This window comes from Xyrauchen texanus, chromosome 9 (assembly GCF_025860055.1).
Source record: "Xyrauchen texanus isolate HMW12.3.18 chromosome 9, RBS_HiC_50CHRs, whole genome shotgun sequence".
Classification (NCBI taxonomy): Eukaryota; Metazoa; Chordata; class Actinopteri; order Cypriniformes; family Catostomidae; genus Xyrauchen; species Xyrauchen texanus.
The window spans coordinates 32,223,192-32,248,235 of NC_068284.1; the positions used below are offsets into that span (position 1 = coordinate 32,223,192).

Here is a 25,044-nt window from a genome sequence, read left to right on the forward strand (position 1 = left end):
ACGTGATTTACAAAGTCTGACTGACAGACATACTTCAGCTGTTTGTTTGCAGCATTATTTGTGCAAATGTAAGTTCCTCGTCTGTCACTCACTTTGACGTTGTGTCGAAGAACGACACTAGGGATCTCTCTTGAGCGCCTTTTGCATCTCTGATCAATGAGAAAAAAACAATGAGAAATTCTATCATTTAGAAATTTTCTTCGGAGCTGACTGGTTGTGTATGCAGCAAGTTGCGAGTCACACACTGTTCCTCCCATGTCTGAGTGCGATTGCTTTTGGATCTACGGTGCATATCAGCGGTTTTCTCCCTTCTCTGCATGGCAGTGCAGCTTTCCCCCTGGGCGCTTCGACAGTGCAGTTAAAAGAGTTTATTTCTCTAAAAGAGTTATTTCCTCTGAAAGGGCAAATACACAGCTGGCGTTGAACGTCCTTTTCAGGATGCGTCTTTATAAAGATGCCCTTCTGCCCCTGTGTAGTTCCTGGATGTGGTAGAGTGCTCTCTGCTCCTGACGGCCACAGGTGCGGTCTCGTATGTCTGGGCAGCGATCACACCGAGGCAGCATTTGTGGATGGCTCATTTTCTCACTGTGAGAACATAACCATGGCAACATTGCAGTCGCGGCTTTCCTTCCTCAGAAGGAACACCACTCAAGCAGCCCCCCACGTCGCTCCTTCACACGGGATCGAGGACGACGTGGCTGGCGATGGATGCGATTTGGGGATGGCAGCGTGCTCTGTTTCGCCGGGTACGTCCCTGCGAACCACCCGCCCCCCGGCACGCTCGTTGACTTCCGTCCGGGCTCGAGGCAACAGCGGCTCGCCTCACAGCCAGCCTGCCTATCCTCTTGAGCCCCCCGAGCCAGATGAGCTCGCCGCTGCATCGGAGAGCGGTCCAGCGTCTGACATGGATGACTCGACTGGGCTGGCACCTTTGGGCCAGCATGCCCAGTCTGAGGCTGACGCCCAGATGTCCGACATGCTTGCACGACTGGAACCCTCTGTCTTCCCCACAGCCTTCGCGGCTGGATGATTGGACCTTTAAAACTTTTCCAGAGGCTCCTGGTACATATGGCATCCTCCGCGGCAGTCGTGCCACTGGGGTTGATGCATATGAGACCGCTTCAGCATTGGCTCCAGACTCGAGTCCCGAGATGATCACGCACCGTGTGATCATTACCCCCGCCTGCCACCAAATGTTCAAACCCTGAACAGACCTCTGCTTTCTGCAGACAGGAGTGCCCTTGCAGAAGGTGTCCTGATGCGTCCTGGTCACTACCGACACCTCCAAATTGGGTTGGGGTGCCGTGTGCAATGGGCATGCAGCCGCAGGCCATTGGAAATGGGCCCCGCTGTGCTGGCACATCAACTGCCTAGAGTTGTTGGCTGTACTTTTTGCCCTGCCGAGGTTTCTCCCGCTAATTCAGGGCAAACACGTCTTGATCCGATCAGACAGCACCACCACGGTAGTGTACATAAAACGCCATGGTGGCGTACGCTCCTGCCACATGACACAACTCGCCCATCATCTCCTACCTTCCCAGGCAACCTCAATGTGGTAGCGGGAGCGCTATCATGACAACGCTTGCCCAGCGAAGAGTGAAGGCTTCACCCCCAGTCGGTCCTGCTGATTTGGAAATGGTTCGGCAAGGCTCAGGTAGACCTGTTCGCCTCCCGAGAGACTTCCCACTGTCCGCTCTGGTATTCCCGAATGGAGGCTCCCCTTGGGGCAGACACGATGGCACACAGCTGGCCCACGTGGCTGAGCATGTACGCATTTCCCTAGTGTGCAAGGTCAGGGAGGACAAGGAAAAAGTCACTCTAGTGGCCCCCTATTGGCCTACTCTGACTTGGTTCTCGGATCTCGTACTCCTCGCGACAGCCCCTCCCTGGCGAATTCTTCTGAGGATGGACCTTCTTTCTCAGGGATCCTCACCCAGACCTCTGGAACCTCCACATCTGGCCCCTGGACAGGATGCAGAAGATCTAGCTGATCTACCACCTGCCGTCGTAGGCGCGATCAACCAAGCCAGAGCCCCCTCTACCAGGCAACTTTACACCCTGAAGTGGTGCTTGTTCACGAATTGGTGTTCTTCCCAGGCTGAAGACCCATAGAGGTGCGCAGATAGGTCAGTGCTCTCATTCCTGCAGGAGAGGTTGGAGGTGAGGCTCTCCCCCTCCATCTTGAAGGTGTATGTAGCCACTATCGCAGCCCACCACGTCAGAGTAGACGGCAAGTCTTTGGGAAAGCACGACTTAATTATCAGGTTCCTAAGAGGCACCCAGAGGTTAAATCCCTCCCGTCCAAGCCTGTTCCCCTCCTGGGATCTCTCAGTTGTCGTCTCGGGCCTTCAGAGACCTCCCTTGAGCCGCTAGAATCAGTCGGACTCAGGGCCCTATCTCTGAAGACAGCCCTCCTGATCGCGCTGGGGACTGTGGCCCAATTCTAGGTTACGGATGTAACCTCCATTCCCTGATGGAGGGAACGAGACGTTGTGTTCTCCCGGCCATGTCGCTGAACCGAGCCACTGTTGCGGCCGAACCTCATTGTCGGCTCCTCAGAAATATTCTGAATGAAACAGTTGCATTTCCCTCCCTTTTTACCCTTATGTCTGGGGGCGGACATGCAAATTATGTCTGCCAATTTCTCATTGGCCTTTTCTCATAGATCAGAGATGCAAAAGGAGCTCAAGAGAGACCCCTAGTGTCGCTTCAACAACGTCTCGTTCCCTCCATCTGGGAACGGAGGTTACATCCGTAACCTAGATGTTTTAATATTATGTTGTGGATATGTGCTGTAGATGTTTTGTATATAAACTGATCAGCCACAACATTAAAACCACCTGCCTCCGCCTCATGCCAACAAATCATCTGAGTTATCGTAGACTTTGTCAATTCTAACCAGTCTGGATGTTCTCTGTTGACCTCTCTCATCAACAAGGCATTTCCGTCCCTGGATGTTTTTTGTTGTTGTTGTTGTTTTTGGCACCATTCAGAGTAAATTCTATAGACTGTTGTTTGTGAAAATCCCAGGAGATCAGAAATCACTGTGGTCCAACAATCATGCCATGGTCCAAATCACTGAGATCACTGAGATGATTTTTCATCCATTCTGATGGTTGATGCAAACATTAACTGAAGCTCCTGACCCTTATATGCATGATTTTATGCACTGCACTGCTGCCACATGATTGGCTGATTAGGTAATTGCATGAATGGTTGTTGGTGCCAGACGGGCTGGTTTGAGTATTTCTGTAACTGCTGATTTCCTGGGATTTTCACACAGAACAGTCTCTAGGATTTACTCAGAATACATCTAGAGTTTCATGTTCAGAGCATGTTTCAGAGCTTTAACAGTATTTAGAACAATATTACAACTGTCATCAACCGTAGCTGTGACATTTTTTTGTAAATTATTTTATATTCTTCTTTTCCTACGCAAAAAAAAGTATTGGATAAGTGTTCTGTCTCTTTGGTTCTATTTCTTCTCTCTGGCATTTTGGCAGTTTTTAAATTTGCATAGCTTATTCTGACATTCTGAAAGGGATTTGTTCCTATATGACAAAATCACATGGCAAATTCTTTTAAGCTTAGGAAAGCTGTGGGACTAGATCCCCATTTGGAAATTAGATTAAAAGGCTCAGTAGTTCAGGGCTCTCTGAGTTTATCTTGAATTTAAAACCCTCATGACTTCTCTGGCATCATTAACTCTCTCACCATGCCCTCTGTACTACAAAGTGCTTTTCAATCAAGGCTGTTTTGACTTCTGATAGAAGACAGCAACAATATTGGACTATGACTCAGGAATTGCATTACTCAACGTTAGATGAATGCAAGGACATTCCAGAACAGGGTGAAACAAATTTAGTGATTTTTTTTATTTTTTTGTGAATTGACAAGCTAATTACAAGCATTGCTAAATTATTCTCTTCAAATGTGAACAATGCATTTTAAATCATTCTCTTAAATTGCCGGCTTCCTCACACTAATACTTTGACACATCCATTATTTTCAGTTCTATGTTCACAAAGAAATGATTGGAATAGAAGGCAGAATCAATCACCATTACCATGAATTTGAACTCAATTGGCCTTGATGCATTCACATCTTAGCCCACAAAAAAAAAGTGTTTAAGAAAATGTACCATGTAAAAAAAATATTGTGGCCTGGTTTTTACAGATTGTAGGTTTACAAGAGGACATTTATTCTGCTATTATAAAATAATGTTTCTTTCCTTGGATTTTCTGATTGGATAAGTGCTGATATTTAGTATAACAAAACTGCGATGCTGCACTGATTCTATCACCGTGGTTGTGGCGTTCCAGTCTGTGTTTCTCCAGAAATGTTATATGTCCATATATAAATATTCACTGATGAGCAAAAACATTATGACCACTCACAGGTGAAGTGAATAATGTTGATTGTCTCCTAACAAGGCCACATATCAAGGTCTGGGTAGATTAGATTGCAAGCAAAAATCTGTTCTTGTCTCAACATGTTGAATACAGGAGAAATGGGCATGAGTAAAGACCTGAGCAACTTTGACAAGGGCCAAATTGATATGGCCAGAGGACTGGGGGCTGTGGCATGTTGACGTAGCAGGTGTGAGCGATGGACTGTGGAGCGTAGGGCGGGCCTGGACCATGGAGCAGAGGCTTGCTTGTGACATGGCATGGAGCAGTCTGGGGTTCGATTGAAAAATTTTGTAGAACATACTGAAGCTTGGCTGTGACATGGCATGGAGCAGTCTGCGGCATGGCTGTGACATGGCATGGATCAGGCAGAGACATGGCCTGGAGCAGTCTGGGGTTCGACTAAAACATGGCGTGGAGCAGTCTGGGGCTTGGCTGTGTCGTGGCATGGAGTAGTCTTGGGCATGGCTGTGACATGGCATGGAGCTAACTCTGGCGTGGTTGTGACATGGCCTGGAGCTTATTCTGGCATGGCTGTGACATGGCCTGGAGCTGACTCAGGCGTGGCTGTGACATGGCCTTGAACTGACTCTGGCCTGGATTCAAACCACCAATCCTGCGATTAGTGGCCGACCCGCTCTACCAACTGAGCCACAGCCGCCCCAAAAACATGACCAGGAAACAGGAACAAAGCTTTTCATGGCTGTGAAATGGCCTAGAGCTGACTCTGGCATAGACAGAGACTCTTGTATGACCTCTGTGGTCAGGGGCAAGGATTGAGGCTCGGAAACGATTGAGGCTTATGAACATAGACAAAGACTCAGGAACGAATTCTGTGGTTGTGGGTGTGAACAGAGACTTGGAAACAACCTCAGTGGTTGTGAAAATGGGCAGAGACTTGGAAATGACCTCCGGGGTTCATGTACATGGGAAGAGACTTGGAAATGACCTCCGTGGTCGTGTAAATGGGTAGAGACTTGGAAATGACTTCTGTGGTTATGGGTGTGAACAGAGTCTTTGGAGCGACCTCTATGGTCATGGGAATGAAGAGAGTCTCGGGAATGATCACTGTGGTCAGGGGCAAGGACTGAGACTCTGAAACGAATTCTGTGGTCTTGGGTGTGAACAGAGTTTTGGGAAAGACCACTGTGGTTTTGGGTATGGACAGAGTCTCTGGAGCGACCTCTATGGTCGTGGGCGTGGAGAGAGTCTCAGGAACGACCTCTGTGGTCATGAACACAGGCTGAGACTCAGAGACAAAATCCCTCCTCCTCCTCCTCCTCCTCCGTGAGGCCGAAGTTGGCTGTGCAGGCTCTGGGACAGACGAGGCTGGCAACGTTGGCTCATTGGCTGTGTCAGGCATGGGCGTTGGCTCGTTGGCCATGGCAGGCATGAAGTGGGAAGCTGGCCACATATCAAGGTCTGGGTAGATTAGATGGCAAGCAAAAATCAGTTCTTGTCTCAACATGTTGAATGCAGGAGAAATGGGCATGAGTAAAGACCTGAGCATCTTTGACAAGGGCCAAATTGATATGGCCAGACGACTTGGGCTGTGGCAACTTGACGTAGCAGGCTTGAGCGATGGACTGTGAAGCGAAGGCAAGCCTGGACTGTGGAGCGAAGGCAAGCCTGGACCGTGGAGCGAAGGAGGGCCTGGACTGTGAAGCAGAGGCTTGCTTGTGACATGGCATGGAGCAGTCTGGGGTTCGACTGAAACATGGCATGGAGTAGACTGTGGCATGGCTGTGACTTGGCATGGAGCAGACTGAAACATGTTTGTGACATGGAATAGAGCAGGCTGAGGCGTGGCTGTGACATGGCCTGGAGCTGACTCTGGCTTGCCTGTGACATGCCTGGAGCTGACTCTGGCATGGCTGTGACATGGCCTTGAGTTGACTCTGGCGTGGCTGTGACATCTGTGACATATTGTAGCTGGCAGGACACAGGAGAAGACGAAGACGAAGTGTGATGATCACAAGTGTAGTTTTATTTGAAGATGTGCAAAACCAAAAACCGTAACTATACTTGTGAACATGAACATGAACTTGACACTTAAACTAAACTAGACAAACTTGAAACTTGACTATGAACTTGAAACATAAACTAAACTAGACACAAAACTTGAAATTGACTTGACTATAAAAATGACATGACATGACTGAAACTCAGTTACAATAAACAATACTCGCCACTGGACAATGGCAACATGAGGGCTTAAATACATGGACATGGTGAAACATAAGCCAATGAATAAACTGAACTCTAAAAAAGATAACAAGACAATAAGCATAAACCAATTACATGAAAGAACCAATAACAAAATGGTAAATGGTCTGCACTTATATAGTACCTTTTTATCCTTAACAGTATTGAAAGCGCTTTACACTGTGACTCATTCACCCATTCACACACACATTCATATGCCAAAGGCAGCAGAGCTGCCATGCAAGGTGCTAGCCTGCCATTGGGAGCAACTTGGTGTTAAGTGTCTTGCCCAAGGACACTACGGCATGTGGAGTCGTGTGGGCCGGGATTCAAACCACCAATCCTGCAATTAGTGGCCGACCCGCTCTACCAACTGAGCCACAGCCGCCCCAAAGTTTGGAGGAAAAAGGGTGAGGCTTGCAAGCTGAAGAACACTATCCCAACCATGAAGCACGGGGGTGGCAGCATCATGTTTTGGGGGTGCTTTGCTGCAGGAGGGACTGGTGCACTTCACAAAATAGATGGCATCATGAGGAAGTTGTAACGTAGCTGCTTGCTTAGGCAATGACGATGATGATAAAGTGAGAAACCAAGTACGATTTATTTACGTAAGTGATCTCCAAAACTACACACGTGAAATAAACTAAACATTAACATGAACATGACGTGACTTAAAACTTGACATAAACATGGCTTGACATAAACATAGCTTGAAATTAACATCTACACTCACATTCAATACTTGACAAAGGACAATGGTAAACATGAGGGCATGACTTGGGGGGGAAACATAAACCAATGATCAAACAGAACACTAAACAAGATAACAAGACAATGACCTTGAACCAATGACATAACAGAACTATAAACAAAATAACAAGTCAATTACCATGAACCAATAGGAACAAGACACATGAATATGAGGGAACAGGATAAATCACTGTAAAGGGAGTTCAATGGGAAGGAGGTGGCGAGAACCGGCTTAGCAATATAAATTATATTTTTAATGATAAACTTAAAAAGACAAAACACACACATGACGGACATGTCCGGAAACTATCTCTCTCTCGTCGCACCACCGTCTGCCATCGGCCTTTATCCCTCTCGGAGGCTTAATTAGCCTGATAAGGGACCGGGTGTGTATAATCACAACCCGCCCCCACCCTCCACCCTGCCACAATCACATGACATGGCACTACTTTTCAAAATAGAAGACATAAACACAAAACATAAACATGAAACATCTAGAAGTGACAGAACTAAAATTATGTGGATATATTGAAGCAACGTCTCGAGACATCAGCCAGGAAGTTAAAGCTCGGTCGCAAATGGGTCTTCCAAATGGACAATGACCCCAAGCATACCTCCAAAGTTTTGGTAAAATGGCTTAATGACAACAAAGTCAAGGTATTGGAGTGGCCATTACAAAGCCCTAACCTCAACCCAATATAAAATTTGTGGGCAGAACTGAAAAAGCATACACGAGCAAGGAGGCCTACAAACCTGACTCATTTACAACAGTTCTGTCTTGAGGAATGGGACAAAATTCCTGCAAATTATTGCGAGAAGATTGTGGAAGGCTACCCATAATGTTTGACCCAAGTTAAACTATTTAAAGGCTATTCTACCAAATACTAACAAATATAGTGTATTATAAATGTATAACGGACCTGTCCAGGGTGTCCCCCGCCTTTCGCCCAGTGTTAGCTGGGATAGGCTCCAGCCCCCCGCGACCCTGTACACAGGATAAGCGGTTGACGATGGATGGATGGATGGATAAATGTATAACGTATGTACATTTCTGACCCACTGGGAATGAAATGAAAGAAATAAAAGCTGAGATAAACCATTCACTCTACTATTCTTCTGTCATTTCACATTCTTAAAATAAAGTAGTGACCCAAACTGACCTAAGTCAGGGAATGTTTTCTACGATTAAATGTCCGGAATTGTGAAAAACTGAGTTTAAATGTTTTTGGCTAAGTTGTATGTAACCTTCTGACTTCAAATGTATATATTGCCATACATCTGATCAAAATCTTAATTTGTGGTCAAACTTTTACTTTTAGTTTTGATAATCAATGTCAGTGGATTAATGCAGAAAATTGTATCAGGTAATTCAGATTTTACGCTAATAATTTTTCCTTCATGGTCAGACTGGACAAACTGATTTGTGATCCTCAGCAGTCCAGCACATGTATGTTAAAGCACTGCCAAATATTGTCAAATGAGGAAGACCAGGTGAATCATGTGAAAAATTTGCTTTTTTGTTGAACAAACCTCACATTCCCAATTATAACGTCCTATGTTCAGCTGATCAAACTGGGGCGTTGTGATTTAAGGAATCTGCCACAGATGAGTTAAGAGACTCGGTGCCCAGCGCTCTCTACATTGCTGGTAATAAATCAGATGTCTTGTCAGCGGTAGCTAACTGACAAAATCAATACGGATGCATCCAGGGACAAGATGTGCTACTAAGATGAATTACTAACATCTGGAATTTGATTCCTAATCGAATGAGGTCAAGTGAAAAGATGGCGGTCAGATGGTGTTTTACACCCAACTTGTGGCTGAAGAATTTAAGGAAGTTAGCTTGTGAAGTGTAAATCATGCTGTGATGGACTTATCAATTAATTTATTCTCCCTAAGGGCCTTGTGTCAATACCACAAAGGTATTAGCTATTTAATATATGTTAGAAGAAAGATTCTTTATTGTCTTTAGTAAAAGAACTATGCACTTTTATTCTCTTAATACATTTTTATTATAAAGGCTGCTGTGATGCTGGGTGTAGAAGTGGGACAAGACAGACAGAGGTGCGGCTCCAAATGCGGTATTTATTATAGCACAGAGTAAACAAAAGGGTAAACACAAAGAAAAGTCCACGAGGGGAAAACAGGTAACTGAAAACACAATGAAACAGTCCAAACACGAGGGAACAGAAACACGAAACTGTAGACAGCAGGGTAACCTCAGACGGAACAGACAGGGAACAGGGTAACCACGGATGAACACGGATGACACAGCGTAGCATGGGCACGGACATGAAACGTCAATGATCGACAGTGACTAAACAAAGAAACAGGGTTTAAATGCACGGACAAAGTGGCGACTGAACAAGACACAGGTGGAAACAATGATGAGCGCAGGCAGTGAGGGAGAACGGGAATTGTGGGAAATGTAGTTAAACACACGGACAGTGAGACTCAGGGCGGACAACAGGGAAAACGTGACATGGAACGGGATCGGTGACGGGTGAAACGGAAAACACGGAGCGGAAAACAAGAAAACGTGAAATAAACATGATAGTGAAACAAAGAACAGAGGGCAGACAACACAGGAACGTAACAGCTGCTTTGTTCTGAAATCAACGGCCATTATAATAGAAAATGATGCCCTTTCGACCTCTCATTTGTAATGATTTTTGAATGATGAATTACTAATTGTAAAGCAGTTTGATCTTCTGTAGAAATTTCCCTCCATCTATGATAATAAAGCATTTCACTGTTGTTGCTGTGGCTTCCTAGAAATAATTCATTTATTTATTTATTTATGCTACACTACTGCAGGTAAACATTTTGCTTGAATCTATTTGCAACTGACACAAGAAAGAGTATATGAAGCTTATAATTTAAGGTGTGAAGGCGTATTCATTTTATCCCATTCTGCAAGCAGTGATGCCCTGTAAAAATCAACCTGTTCAACCCTCGTTTGAAGCCAAAAGCTGATAGACAACATTGTGTGCACTTGGCTTCACTAGTTTGGGGAAAATTGCAATTGTCGACGCAAGGGACCATGTCAGACAGAGAGAGTAGGTACAAAGGTACAAAGGTGTTTTGATGGTGCAAGCAACAGATCAAGGGTGCCATATTGGTGGTGCAGGTAACTTTAATGAAGTACACTTATGAGTGTGTTGTCTAATTATGCTATGTGCATTACTTGAAATATGTTACCCCCAACAATGACCTTGCATTAATTTAAATTATCCTAACTAGGCTTAAGGAGTACTCCTAAAGCCTTATTGATAAAGGATATATTTTGTATGTTCCACTACTGGTTGTTTGTTGTAAATCTTTTGGAGAGTATGCATGTTCTTTTTGTTGGTTAAAAGTTTTTCAAACATCAGCAACTTTTAGAGTTGAGGTCCAGTTATGTTTGCAATTATGTTGCTTTATAAAAACAAGTCAGATTACACATTCAGTAGCAGAAGTGCATGCAGGGAAATTGCCACATATCACCTCTGTCATCACAATAAAATAAACATAATCATGTTTAAAGTAAATCTCATCAGTGATTTTTTTTTTATTTATTTATTAGAATTTTTTATGAATTTGTATTTATTTTATTTTTCTCTCAGTGTCCTCCTGGTTTGAGCCCAATGAAGGACGGCACAGGTTGCTATGACCACCACATTGGAGTTGACTGTTCTGATGGCTTTAATGGAGGCTGTGAGCAGCTGTGCCTTCAGCAGCTGGCACCTCTGGAAGAAGACCCCACTCTCTACAACATCCAGATGTTCTGTGGGTGAGTAGACTCTCACTGTACACACACATATATTGTATATAGAGTTTATAGCTGTTTGATAGCTAGATCTGTACATTTTAACAAGACTTTCTCAACAAGTCAGACATTTTGAACATATTCTTATATAACTGTCTCACACATTTTTAAACCAGCAACACGTTTGAATTTTCAAGCCCATCAGTGCCACAGGGGTTGAGTTCAAGTACAACACAAAGTTTTAATAAATAATTCAATCATAACACTTTTATAACTGTGATATCTAAACTAAGAGTGAAATAAAAACAAACATATTATATATATATATATATATATATATATATATATATATATATATATATATATATATATATATATATATATATATATATATATATATATATATATATATATATATATATATATATACTAGGGATGCACCAAAATGAAAATTCTGGGCGAAACCGCAACCAAAAATCCAGGATGCACTTGGCCGAAAACCGAAACCGAAACCGAAAAAAAAATGTTGTGTATAAGTGTATTAATTTGATACTTTTTCATTAATTTCATGAATTTAATGAATCTGAATTGAAAAACTACAAACCAATAAAATAAATCACACTTTTATTGAAAGTAACACACCAATATTGGACAGAAAATATATTAAAACTATATTAAATATTATTCTTCTTTCAGTTTTACAGATTTTATTAACAATTATCCAAATAATGTAAAGTTTTAGAAAACTATTATATGCAAAACAACAGTCAAGTAATGAACTTAGCTAACATCTTTCAAAAAGTTTAAATATGCAACAGTAATTTTTATTAAAACAACAGGCAGACCACAAAATGGCAGAGGGCCTCTATTCCACTGATCTATATATAACTATAATATATAATTATATATATAGATCAGTGCTCCATTCTGTTTATGTAAACGTGTATACTTTAAGTGAACATTATTGTGCAAAACAACAGTGCAAAACAGCAGTAATTGAACTAAATCCAACCTCAACTGTAAACGACAGATGTATCCTCAAGTGAAGTACAAGTGGAATGTAATTGCTATACACATCATATTGGATCGCTTTCTATTTAACTACAAGTGACAGGTTTCTCTTCAAGAACAAAAGTTGCTAAATTTTCTGACAGTCTCTCCTGTCAGAAAGCTCATCAAGAACATGAGATGCTGCACTGAATATACTCTCACTCTCTGTGCTGGTGCTTGGGCAGTGCGCAATCCGCGCAAGCAAAGGAAAGCGGTCTTTGTTTATGCGACCGTAGTCAAGGGGATTGACGCTTCTGGCATAGTTCAGCGAGATACGTCTCAAGTTGTGGTGTAGCAGCGCTAGTTGTGGCACTGCTGTGGATCGGGGCGCTTTCCTGTAGAATCTCTTGCTGTACTCTGTATACATATATCTTGAAAGTTCTGCTGAACAAACACTGCAGATCGCAAATGTGATGTCCTTATCAGAGACTTTGAAGAATTTCCACACCGCTGACATGATCGGCCTTTGTTTGGTAGTGCCGTTGTGGAATTATCTAACAGCCGTGATAAGGGCTAGATCGATCCAGATTGAAATCAGTGCACTGAGGGGCGGGGCGAGGCGAGGAGGTATATATTATCGGCTCATATTTTTGGCCTTTTTTCTCTTTCGGCCGAAAACCGAAAGTGCCATTTTCGGCCGAAGATTTTCGGCGGCCGAAATTTTGGTGCATCCTTAATATATACTGTATATATATATATATATATATATATATATATATATATATGATTCCTTTTTTTCTTTTTTTTTATGAAAATGTTTCAAACAGTTTTTTTTTACACAAATTATGACTTTTGCATCATTTCAACCATGACCAAAATGTTGACACCAACAAAGTTTTTTTAATAGTGTACTTGTTTACCAAGTGTCACTGAAGTGCATGCTTTAGATGAAATATGAGGCATGTTATGTGTGAAGAACACACAAGATGCGTCCCAAATCACACCGCAAAATACAGGCAAAAAGTCAGTTGAGACATCGCCTTGACTGTACACTGATTCTGTTTAGTGCCGCCTCAACTTGGGTGGGATTGTAGGCCGATAGTCATAATTGCACCTACACGACCGCTAGCTGTTAGCTACTAGTTAATCGTGCTACATAAAGCAGTTGTTGCATGGTGATTCTACACAAGTGTAAATGTTAAATTGGCCTGGTTGTTTTAGAAGCAAGTTTTTCAGTAGCTGGCCAACTATATAAAATGAAGCTTTCAAGCAAAGTATAGAGTTAACATACCATCCTCAATCGTGGACTCCAGCCGTGGCTGAGTCCAGGGCATTCTCCCTCCCATTGCTCTCCGTTCTAGATAGCATCAATTTGGTTGAACCACTTCAACTTTTCCTTGATGGTTCTGTAGTCACTAGTTTTTTTTTTACTTTTCCCTACACTGTTGGTAGGTCCAGTGGTCCACATCTCAGCTCTGTGGCCAACAACTGAGACAATTCTTGAAATTAAGTTTTGTTTCATTTGTCTCTAACGAGAGGAATGCCTGCACCTCGTATATTAACCACGGCGTGGTTTTGCGCACAGCCACTTCTTTTTACAATTTGAAAGTCATGTGAACAAATGATACTGCTATCGCTGTAGCTAATTTTAAAACTAGCGGGTTGATGTCCCATGTCGAAAATCCCAGTGTCGCTGGTAGTGATGATTCTCTCTGATCAATCAGTGATCTGCAGGGTTTTGACGTCTGTAACAGATATGGGAAAGAAGGAGCGGGGAGCAGTTCAGGTACTATAGCTTGTTAATGAAAGTTCAGCTTCACAAACAAAATTCGGGCTTTCCAGCCACATTAATCAATCTCAGGCTTTTCAGCCAGATAAGAAGTTCACTGGAACACGGCAATCACTGCTTTCTTGTGTCGTTCTCTCTCTCCCTCACCGCGAGCTGGGGCGGCAAGAGATGGTGTCCACAAGGGACCAGGGTGAATAGATTGGCATTGGACTTCACCTCTGGCCCAAGCTCCGTCCTCTCTGGAACTACCATCGCCATGGACACAGGGACCTCCTCTCTCAATAATTTAAGGAGGTTGAGGTGGTAAATTTGACGTGCCCCGCCTCTATCCATTCGTTTAACTTCATAATCAAGATCCCCGACTCGCCATGTAACCTCAAAGGGCCCTTGCCACTTGCCGAGTAATTTCGAGGTCAACGTGGGGAGTAATACAAGTACTTTATCTCACGATGCAAATTCCCATAGCTGGGCACCCCTGTTATACCACTGGCTTTGTGTCTCTTGAGCTTGGAGCAAATTCTGTTGTGACAACTGTCCCAGAGTGTGTAGCTTTGCTTGAAGATCAAGGACATATTGGATTTCATTTTTGCTCTGGGAAGATCCCTCCTCCCACGCCTCCCATATGACATCAGGCACCCCGTGTGGCCGGCGTCCATACATGAGCTTGAAGAGGGAAAATCCTGTGGAGGCTTGCGGGACCTCCTTGACTGCAAACAATAGGGGATCCAGCCATTTGTCCCAATTTCTTGCGTTCAACCAGCCCGTCTGGTATGAACCGATTTAATCCCCAGTAATTCATAAAGTTTGTGTAGTGTGCGTGACATGAACGTAGTGCCCTGGTTGGTGAGGATTTCTTTCGGAATCCCCACCTGGGAGATAATTTTGAAGAGTGCTTCGGCAACACTGCGTGCTAAGATGTTGCTCGGAGGCACTGCTTCCGGATTTCGTAGTCCACCAGGACTAATACAAACCGATATCCACATGCTGTTTTAATGGCCCCACGAGGTCCATGCCAATTCTTTCGAAGGGGACATTGATTAGCTGAAATGGGCACAATAGCTCTCTTGGGATGGCCGGTGGATTCACCAACTGAAATTCGCGGCATGTCGCACACCACCTGCCCACATCGCTACGAATGCCCGGCCAATAAAAACGGGTCATTAAACGGTGGAGTGTTCTTTCAAGCCCTAGGTGACCGGCCATAGGATTGCGATAAGCCGCTTTGAAAAGTGTTTCCCGACGGCTCCTCGGGACTAATAACTGGGTTGTATTTTCATGAGTTTGAGTGTCCTGCATCACTCGATACAACCGGTCCCTAATAATTGAAAAATACAGAAATGTGAGTGCGACGTCAGGCTGGAGCTACAGATTATCGATTACTCTCACTTGGTCAAAGGCATATCTAAGGGTTCCCCCTCCGGGATTCCCTCTGACGCTGAGCTGTCCCCAGCAATCGCGTCACACATCACAGGGCCGCAGGACCCATCCACACACAATTATTTGAACAATGTTTTAAACCCTGGCCAATTGTTCCCATAAATAGTGGATAGGTGAGGTGGGAATTAACCGCTGCCTCTACTCTATGCTTTAGTCCCTGAAATTGAATAACGGTGGTCACTACCGGATTTTTGTGAACGTCCCCATGCACACACCTCACCAACACCTTGTGATCCTAGATGGCACTGGGGCTGAAGACAAACACTTTGAATTTGTCTCCACCCACTGACGTCACTTGACTTCCTGTTGCTTACAGCATGCTGCACAAGAGTTTGTTGTTGCTTAGCATTGCTTATTCTTATTCTCAGACGTTCATTGTTATATTCATCATTTATCGTTATATCCTATGTCATTTTACCGCGTTTCAGGTTTTTCTGCTTTTCTACTGTTTCAACTGCGTGTATTTTACCTTTTGCTGCTGGGACCTTGCTAGAGTCTGTGTTTGTAGCCTGCTATTTTTTTTGTTTTGTTTATATATCTGTTTTCAGCCTTTAATCCTTAACATCTGCCATTTTTAAGTGTGCATCGGGTTTTCCCTTGTATTATTTTCTTATCGCGATTCAACTGCATGCATATTCCACCTGCATCCGCGTTCTTTATTTTTATCACGATTAAACTGCGTGCATTTTTTCAGTGCGCACCAGTTTTTTCTCCTCTGCGGTACACAGATTATTGCATCGATCTCAAAGCACCGCTTATCAAGAACAACCACCACCAACAACAAACAATTTTGTGAGGGATTCACATCAATCTCAAACCCTCACCGCTCAGGAACAACTAACAACAAACAATTTGCGGTAAGTCATGGCATCCGCTCATGTTATTTCTTCCAACATTGCATGTCACATGTTTACAATAGCCTCCTCCGTCAGCAGTGAGGGATTCACATGTGATTAATGTAAGGAATTAGTCAGGCTGACGGAGAAGTTTAATGAGTTAGAGACTCGCATTCGAACACTAGTGGAGGTCAGTGAGAAAGAGAAGCAGGTAGATACTGTTTCGGATGTGAGTAGTACAGAGAGCAACATACACACTTTGGTTCCGGCAGTAGAGCCCCTGCAGCAGGGCATTTGGGTGATGTCTCGGTGGCATACTTGCTCAGCAAAGAGACACCACTCTCCCGTTCCTGTTAGGGTTTCCAATCGATTCTCCCCACTCAGTGATACAACCACTGAGAATCATGTTTAAAGAGCCCTTGTTATTGGCGATTCTATTGTAAGGAACGTGGAAATAGAGACTCCAGCCATTATTGTTAATTGCATTTCGGGGGCCCGAGCGTCTGACATTAAATCAAATTTACAATTGCTGGCTAATGCTAAACGTAGATTTTCTAAAATTGTTATCCATGTTGGCACTAATGACGTCTGGCTCCGCCAGTTGGAGATCACTAAAGATAATGTTAAAGAGGTGTGCGAATTTGCAAAAACTATGTCAGACACTGTAATAGGCTCTGGTCCCCTCCCTGCTCATCGTGGTTATGAGGTTTATAGTAGATTTGTGTCACTGAATCGCTGTCTGAAGAATAAAATAGGATGTATAGACAATTGGAAGAGTTTTTGGGGTAGACCTGACCTGCTAAAGAGGAAGGTGCCGCTCTCCTCTCTAGTAATTTGGCTCATAGTCTTAATAATGATAGTATTTGACCAACTGGGGCCCAGGTCAGGAAGCAGACAAACTGGTTAATCCGAACTTCTGCTAGCTGCCTTGAGACGTTACACAGGTCACACAAACAACATCACCTAGATATCTCATAGAGACTGTGTCTGTTCCCTGAACAACCAAACACAATACCCTCACTAAATCATTTAGAAAAAATTTGATTAAGGTCAAAATTGAACAAAACAAACAAATTAAAAATACACATCATATGCAAATAGGGCTCATAATCATTAGATCTCTTTCTATCGAAGCACTAATTGTTAATGAAGTGATTACAGATCATTGATTGGATGTGCTCTGTTTGACTGAAACCTGGCTTAAACCAGATGAATATATTAGTTTAAATGAATCTACTCCCCCAGGTTATTATTATAAACATGAGCCACGTCTGAAGGATCGAGGAGGAGGTGTTGCTACAATTTACAAGTTTTTGGTGTTACTCAGAGGACAGGATATAAATGTAAGTCTCTTGAACTAATAATGCTTACTGTGACACCATCAGATATAAATATAAAATCTCTGTCGTCTTTTGTCCTTGCTACAATGTATAGATCACCCGGGCCTTATTCTGATTTCCTTGGTGAATTCGCTAATTTTTTATCAGATCTTGTAGTTACTGTAGATTGTTGGTGACTTCAACAATCACATAGATAATGAAAATGATACATTGGGATTAGCATTTATCGCTATACTCAACTCTTTTTGAGTCAGACAAAATGTAACCGGATCAACTCATCGCCATAATCATATGCTAGATTTAATTATGTCATATGGAGTTGATGTTGATAATATAGAAATTCTGCAGCAGAGCGATTACATTCAGATCATTACCTCGTCTCTTTTATGCTGCGATCAACTAATGTTACTCAATCTACAGCATGCTATCATTCAGGTAGAACTATTGTTTCGACCACTAAAGATGGCTTCACTATTAATCTTCCAGATCTATCTCACACACTCAATAAACCCCAAAGCCCAGAATAACTTGATGAAATATCAAAAAATATAAATAGCAATCTTGATATTGTTCAATTAAAGAAAAAAGCCCTGCACCATGGTACAATGATCACACTCATACTCTCAAGAGAGCAGCTCGGAAAATGAAGCGCATGTGGAAAAATACAAAATCAGAAGTATTTTGTAGTGCATGGAAGGATAGTGTCTGTAGATACAGACAGGCACTAAAAGCTGCCTGGACTCCACTGATACATGTCGCTGAATGATGATGACTAAATTCAGCCATTCCCAGCCAAACATATCTTCAGTCTATTATGATGGACTTCATAGGATGAACTGATGCCAACTCCAACCGTAAGACATGGGATATTTCATATGCCGTTGTCTGAACCTTGGATTTAGGATGGACCACACCGAACCTCACCGAAATTACCGGCCAGGTTGAACTGCGTTTCACGTCCCTGATCTCTGCCTGCATCACCTCAGTCTATTGATGGATTATGATCTTGAAATGGAATGCATAGACTAACAATTGCCAACAAAAGCTGCACATATGTGAACTTCTGCAGTTAATTCAGGATGGACTTCAAAGACATTGGTCATTAATCTTACAGTTCAAACAAAATCGATGTTTAAACACTGACCCTTAACACTTACTTAGTTTAATAATTTTAAACCATAACTTTAGCTATACATAAGTAATATTTACATTATATTCATGATGTTATCCAGAGGGGAACTGGCCCCCACAGTGAGTATAGTTTCTCCCAAGGTTTCAGCTTGCTCACTGGGGTTATTAATACAATTATTATTGAATTACTTATTTTTAAACATGATAAACAATCGTATTTTATCTAATTACACAATGATGATTCATTGACATTATAGACATTACAGTTTTATCATCTGTTAATGCATGATCTTCTGTAAAGCTGCTTTGAAACGATATGTGTTGTGAAAGGCGCTATACAAATAAAATTGAATTGACTTGACTTGATATACCCAAAGCCCCGTCATGAACCAAGCCTTGGTGGATCGAGGTTTGGTTGCAACCCGAATCCACCAGGGCTTGGTATGTACGACCCTTAACCCTAACAATGTGATACATCCCAGCTCGATCGGAGGCGGTCTGTTGTGTCTCGGGAACCCGGATCCACGTCCCGACATCCATTACCGGACACAGATCCTGGGGTTGTTCCAGTTCCCCGCAACTCCAACAGACCGGCACAGGCTCTTCTGGTGGAGAAGGACGACGGAGAGGGGTAGACGTCGGCGTGTAGTGCAGCCCGCAGAAGCCTTGGCATCACCCAATGCTGTGTGAATTTGTACATTATTTGAGATACAAGTGTTGGACTGAGTTTGGCCAATGCGCTAAATCATACGGCAACTCATTTCATGTGTTTGGAACAATACATCCAACAGCTAAATGTTTTTAAATCTATTTCCATTTGGGACAGTACTACACTTTGAAAATTCACACACTAAATGGCATAGTGCATAGTGTATAGTGTAAGCATTTAGTGTATAGTGTGTCATTTGGGACACAGCTACACACACACAAATCAATCTTAATTTGTTTTGATGTGCATATTTTCCAGTCAGGTAATTTTTTGCATTAAAAAATCAAGACTAAAGTGTGAAAATAGTATTTAATTGTATGTGTGTATTTATGATACATAACATTTTAGCTATGGAATTAGCTTAAGAAAAAGTCTGATAGTTTATTAAAAAAATATATAAAATGACTTTTCCACAGCAGAATGAATGGTGATTTAAAAAGTGGTGTTTATTTGTTCATGATAACCAAAAAGAAAGTAGTGATGGAAGTAACAATTTGATGGAATAATGCTGTGATTCATGAACATCCACTGTTGCAAATTGTTAGTAGAAGTATTAAATAAACGTCTCGGGTTATGACTATAACCCTTGTTCCCTGAGAAGGGAACGAGACACCGCGCCGCTGAAAACGACTCTTTGGGGAACGCTCCTTAGCGTGCGCTTCTGAAGTATGAATGAAACTATTCCAATCTTGATTGGTGTTGCGCCATGACGTAACATGTGACGGCATAACCGATGCATAAAAGTGACGCCGCACACATACACATTAGCCTAGCGATGAAGCAAGTCGTCTCAGGCCTTGAGGGGCGTGGCAGGACGACGCAGTGTCTCGCTCCTTCTCAGGGAACAAGGGTTATAGTCATAACCCGAGACGCTCCTTCCGAGGGAACTCGCGACTGCGCCGTTGAAAACCACTCTTTGGGGAACGAATGCCCACTAGGCCACGCGACCTAAAAAAGGCCTGCCCTAGGGTGAAACTGAACTCAGGCACTCAGCTAGGACGAGAGCACACGTGCGCCAGGCGTACTAGGGAGGTGCAGACTGTAAAACCTGATGAAAGTGTGCGGGTAGCCCAACCGGCTGCCTCACAGATCTCCTGGAGGGGTACTCCCGATAAGAGAGCCCTAGAGGACGCCATGCCTCTAGTTGAATGAGCCCTCACGGCCAAAGGTGAAGGCAAATTACGCACCTTGTAGGCCGAGATAATAGCCTGAACAATCCAATTACTAATGGTTTGTTTCGAGGCAGGAGCCCCTTCTTAGGTGACCCAAAACACACTAACAGTTGGTCCGACCTCCTCCAAGAAGAGGACCTCTCGAGGTAACGCCAAAGCTCTGACAGGGCAGAGCAAATGGAGCCTCTCTTCTTCTGCCGACACATGAGGTGGAGGATGAAAAGCCTGCAGGATCGTAGACCGTGCCGTGTTAGACGGCACCTTAGGCACATAGCCAGGTCTCGGTGTAAAATGGCTTTAACTCGCCAGGGCAACCCAAGCAAGCTGGCCACTGCCAGGGCTTGAAGATCACCCACCCTCTTTAGAGAGGTAATAGCTAAGAGAAAAGCCATCTTGAACGCCAGGTCCTTGGGCTAAGCCGACTGAAGGGGTTCAAGGGGGCCAGGGATAACCCTTCGAGAACCACCGCCAGGTCCCAGGCAGGAACCCTGGACCTGGTTGTCGGTCTCATCCTCCATGTACCACGGAGAAAACGTAATGACCAGCTGGTGCCTCCCCAGAGGCCCATCACTCAGTGGTGCATGGAACCGAAATGGCAGCCACGCACACCTTGAGTGTGGAAGGGAGAGACCCAGAGAGAAACGATCTTGAAGAAACTCCAGAACTGAAGCCACCGGGCAGTTAACTGGATCTACTTCATGTTCTCTACACCAAGTGGAGAACACATTCCACTTGAGGCCATATAATCTCCTAGTAGACGGAGCCCTAGAGCTAAGTATGGTTTCAACCACCCCCGCTGATAGACCAGCATTTAGGTACTGAACCCCTCAGGGGCCAGACCCACAGTTTCCACAGCTCTGGACGAGGGTGGAAGACTGTGCCCCCCGCCTGAGACAACAGATCCCTCCTCAGAGGAATCTGCCATGGCGGAGCTATCAGGAGTGAAATTATGTCTGAGAACCATACTGGCCGGCCACATGGGGGCAACCAGAAGTAGACTGATGCCCTCTTGGCGGACCCTTTCCAGGACTCCCGGAGCAGAGCGATCGGGGAAATGCGCACAGGCTAAGCCTCGCCAAGCCTGTACCATGGCGCCCAACCCCAGTGGGGCTGGATGTGAGAGGGAGAACCAAAGTGGACAGTGGGACGCCTCTGAGACGCTAACAGATCCACTTCTGATGGTCCAAATTTGTCCCATATCAACTTCACCACCTCTGGATGAAGTCTCCATTCCCCGGCCTCAGCCCCTGCCTCGACAGGATGTCTGCTCCCTGATTCTGAACCCCGGAATATACATTGCTCTGATAGACAGTATTTTCCCTTGGGACCAAAGAATTATCTGATGCGCCAGTCTGCACAGAGGGCGCGATCTGAGTCCTCCTTGTCGGTTCAGATAAGCTACCACTGATGTATTGTCCGAACGCACTAGGACATGGTAACCCTTGATGTCTGGAAGGAAGCTCCTCAGAGCCCTGAACACAGCCAACATCTCTAGACAGTTTATGTGCCAAGAATGATGATGGTCCTGCCACAGACCCCTGGCAAAGCTGCCGCCCATGACCAGCGCTCCAGCCAGTGAGGGAGGCGCCTGTCGAAACGGTTTTCCGGCGACATGACGCTCCCAACACTGGCCCTTGGGACAGGAACCAAGGTTTCTTCCATATTAGCAGAGAACGAAGGCACCTGCGCTGCTACTCTGATTATACTAAATGGATTCCCGCTGGGGAAAACCCCTTGGCTTTCAGCCACCACTGGAGGGGCCTCATGTGTAGAAGGCCCAACGGTACAATGTTGGATGCCGCTGCCATGAGGCCCAGCAGTCTTTGAAATTGCTTTACAGTGATGGCCTGGCCTAGCTTTTAACCCGACACCATCGCCATAAGGGACTCGACACGCGCAGGAGACATGCGTGCCTGCATCGTAACAGAGTTCCACACAACGCTCAGAAACGCTGTGCACTGGGATGGTTGTAACACACTCTTTTTGTGTTGAGTCTCAACCCCAAACTTCGAATGTGGCCAAGAATCCACATCTCGATGCCGAATCGCCATTTCTCGAGACTGGGCCAGAATGAGCCAGTCGTCGATATAATTCAGTATACGGATGCCCTGAAGTCTCAGTGGAGCAAGAGCTGCATCCATACATTTGGTGAATGTGCGGGAGATAGTGCTAGGCCTAACGGAAGAACCCGATATTGGTAAGCTTCACCCAAAGCTTAACCTCAGGAACCTCCTGTGACATGGAAGGATGGATACATGAAAATAGGCATCTTTTAGATCTATCGTGACAAACCAGTCCTCGGATCTGATCTGACTCACGATGACAGGAATAGTAAGCATTTTGAACCTGAACCTCCTCAGAGACCGGTTCAAAACTCTGAGATCTAAAATCGGCCTCAACCCCCCATCCTTTTTGGAACTATAAAGTACCGGCTGTAAAGACCGGACTCCCTGTCTGAATGATGAACACGCTCTATGGCCTCCTTCAGCAGCAGAGATTGCACTTCTTGTTCCATCACCTGAGCCTGCTCCGAACCACTGTAGTCTGCACCACCCCAGAGAATTTGGGGGCGGTGCCCTAACTGCAGTCTGTACCCTGAATTTATTATATGCAGGACCCATGCAGATATGTTGGGAAGATGATTCCATGCCTCTACAAAATCTACTAAGGGAACCAGCCTCTCGAGGCTGGTCTCGGTAAGCTGAAAGCACTGTTCTCGACTTCCTGAAGCGGATACCGCAGGATTTGGTCGATACAGTGCTTGTGACCACAATTGATGTGTGTTTTTTATTTTTTGACGCTGAACGGCACGGTGTGCTGCTGGAGATTGGTGTGGCCCGGCGCCAGAGACGGGCGGAAACCAACACCCATTTCCTGAGGACTCCGCCACGAGAACAACCTCGGTTGCTCTGCAGCTGGGGCAGCCCTCCGAGGTTCTAACACCTCGTTAGGACCTTTTCCCAAGCCCTCCTAGCCTTAAGGACGCCCCTCAGGTCGGCCCCCTGGCTGGAGGGCTTGCTGGGAGCCGCTTCCTCTGTTGCCAAGCTCCTGGAGGAGGGGCTCTAGAGGAAACGCCTCCTTTTGCTCAGCGCTGCGCGAGGAGCTGACTGAAGGCTGGGGCTGATGTGTTTGCCCCACCCTACTTGACTTAGACTTGGATTTACGGGGAGAAACTGCTTGAACGCCGCGAGATTGTTTCTCGCCTCCTGAAACCTGTCGACGATCGATGTAACGGCGTCGCCGAACAGGCCAGAGGGCGTAGAGCGGGCATCAAGCAAAAAAGCTCTGTCTTTTTCTTTTATTCCCGATAAATTTAGCCACAGATGCCTCTCCGTGGTCACCATAGCTGCCATAGAGCGGCCAATAGCGGGCCGCCTCTTTAGTTGCCCGAGAGACAGATCTGCGTGCTCTGCTAACTCCGCGATATCTTCGGAGTTGGCCCTCCCCTCGCCTAAATCTTTCAGGAGATCGGCCTGGTACGCCTGCAAAATCGCCATTGAGTGCAGGCACTAACCAGCCCGACCTGCCGCCATGTAAGCCCTGCTTATTAATGCAGATGTATCTCTGCAGGGCTTACTAGGCAGCCGGGTTTTAAGGAAGATGCCGACTCAGGAGAGAGGTAACCGCCAAAGCCTCCTCCACACCAGGCATCTTCCCATAGCCCATATCCCGCGCCCCTAAAACGTCGCTGTAATCGACCACACTGGGGGTGGAGACACGGGATCTAATGTGGTTTATCCCACGCATCTCGGAGATCTCTTTGTGGAGATCGGGAAAACGGCAAACCCCGGCGCTGGGGTTGTGACGCTGCTGCAGGAAACGCCGCCTAATTTGCTTCCGACGTGCGCTCTCTGCTCATTTTGTGGCCAGCTAATGTTAAGTCTGGCCACAGCACGCCACAACCTGAATCAGCTCCTCAAAAGCCTGGCCGAAAACCGGCGCGCTTGGCTGCTCACGGTCGCCCGCGATCAATGCTGAGCATTTCCACTTCCTCGAAGCAGAGAGCTCGAGCATTGGGACCTGATCGTGGGCAGAAGAAGCCGCGACGCTGGCTTCTGCACCACTCACAGTAGGCTCGGATCCTCAAATGAAGAATGAGAAAGTGCCGCAGCAGTCTCATTCTCATCTGCAAGATCCTCGCTAACCCCACGATCTCAATCGCCGTGCTGCCTCAACAGACGCTGGACCAGAACCGTGGGGAACGCGAGCCTGACCGTGCTCATCAAAGCACGCCAACCGAGCGCAGCACTCTCATGGGTAGTGCTTCACTAACTTACACAGGCAGATCCCTCGAGAGCTGCTCAGTGCAGCTAGGCGCCCCAAACAGTTCACACACAAATCGTGGCGTGTCCCTACCCGTAATAAAACGAGGGCAGGGGTGCACGCACTTCTTGAACTGCTTGGTGGCCATAATTCTTTTAAATAGGACAAACAACACCAAATAAGACAAACAATATACATAGAGCTTTGCTGAAGAGCTTAAAGCTAATGTGTATGTGTGCCGGCGCCACTTTTATGCATCCGGTTA

At 45.0% G+C, this 25,044-nt stretch overlaps 1 protein-coding gene across 1 annotated transcript in view; it reads left to right on the forward strand.

Annotated features, from left to right (window-relative positions):
• Nucleotides 1–25,044, forward strand: part of LOC127649716 (astrotactin-1-like) — a 560,423-nt gene that overhangs the window by 317,291 nt on the left and 218,088 nt on the right. The window contains exons 14-15 of the mRNA XM_052134948.1: nt 10,522–10,527; nt 10,970–11,136. Of these exons, the coding sequence (XP_051990908.1) occupies nt 10,522–10,527; nt 10,970–11,136 (173 nt within the window). The remainder of the gene's footprint in view (nt 1–10,521; nt 10,528–10,969; nt 11,137–25,044) is intronic.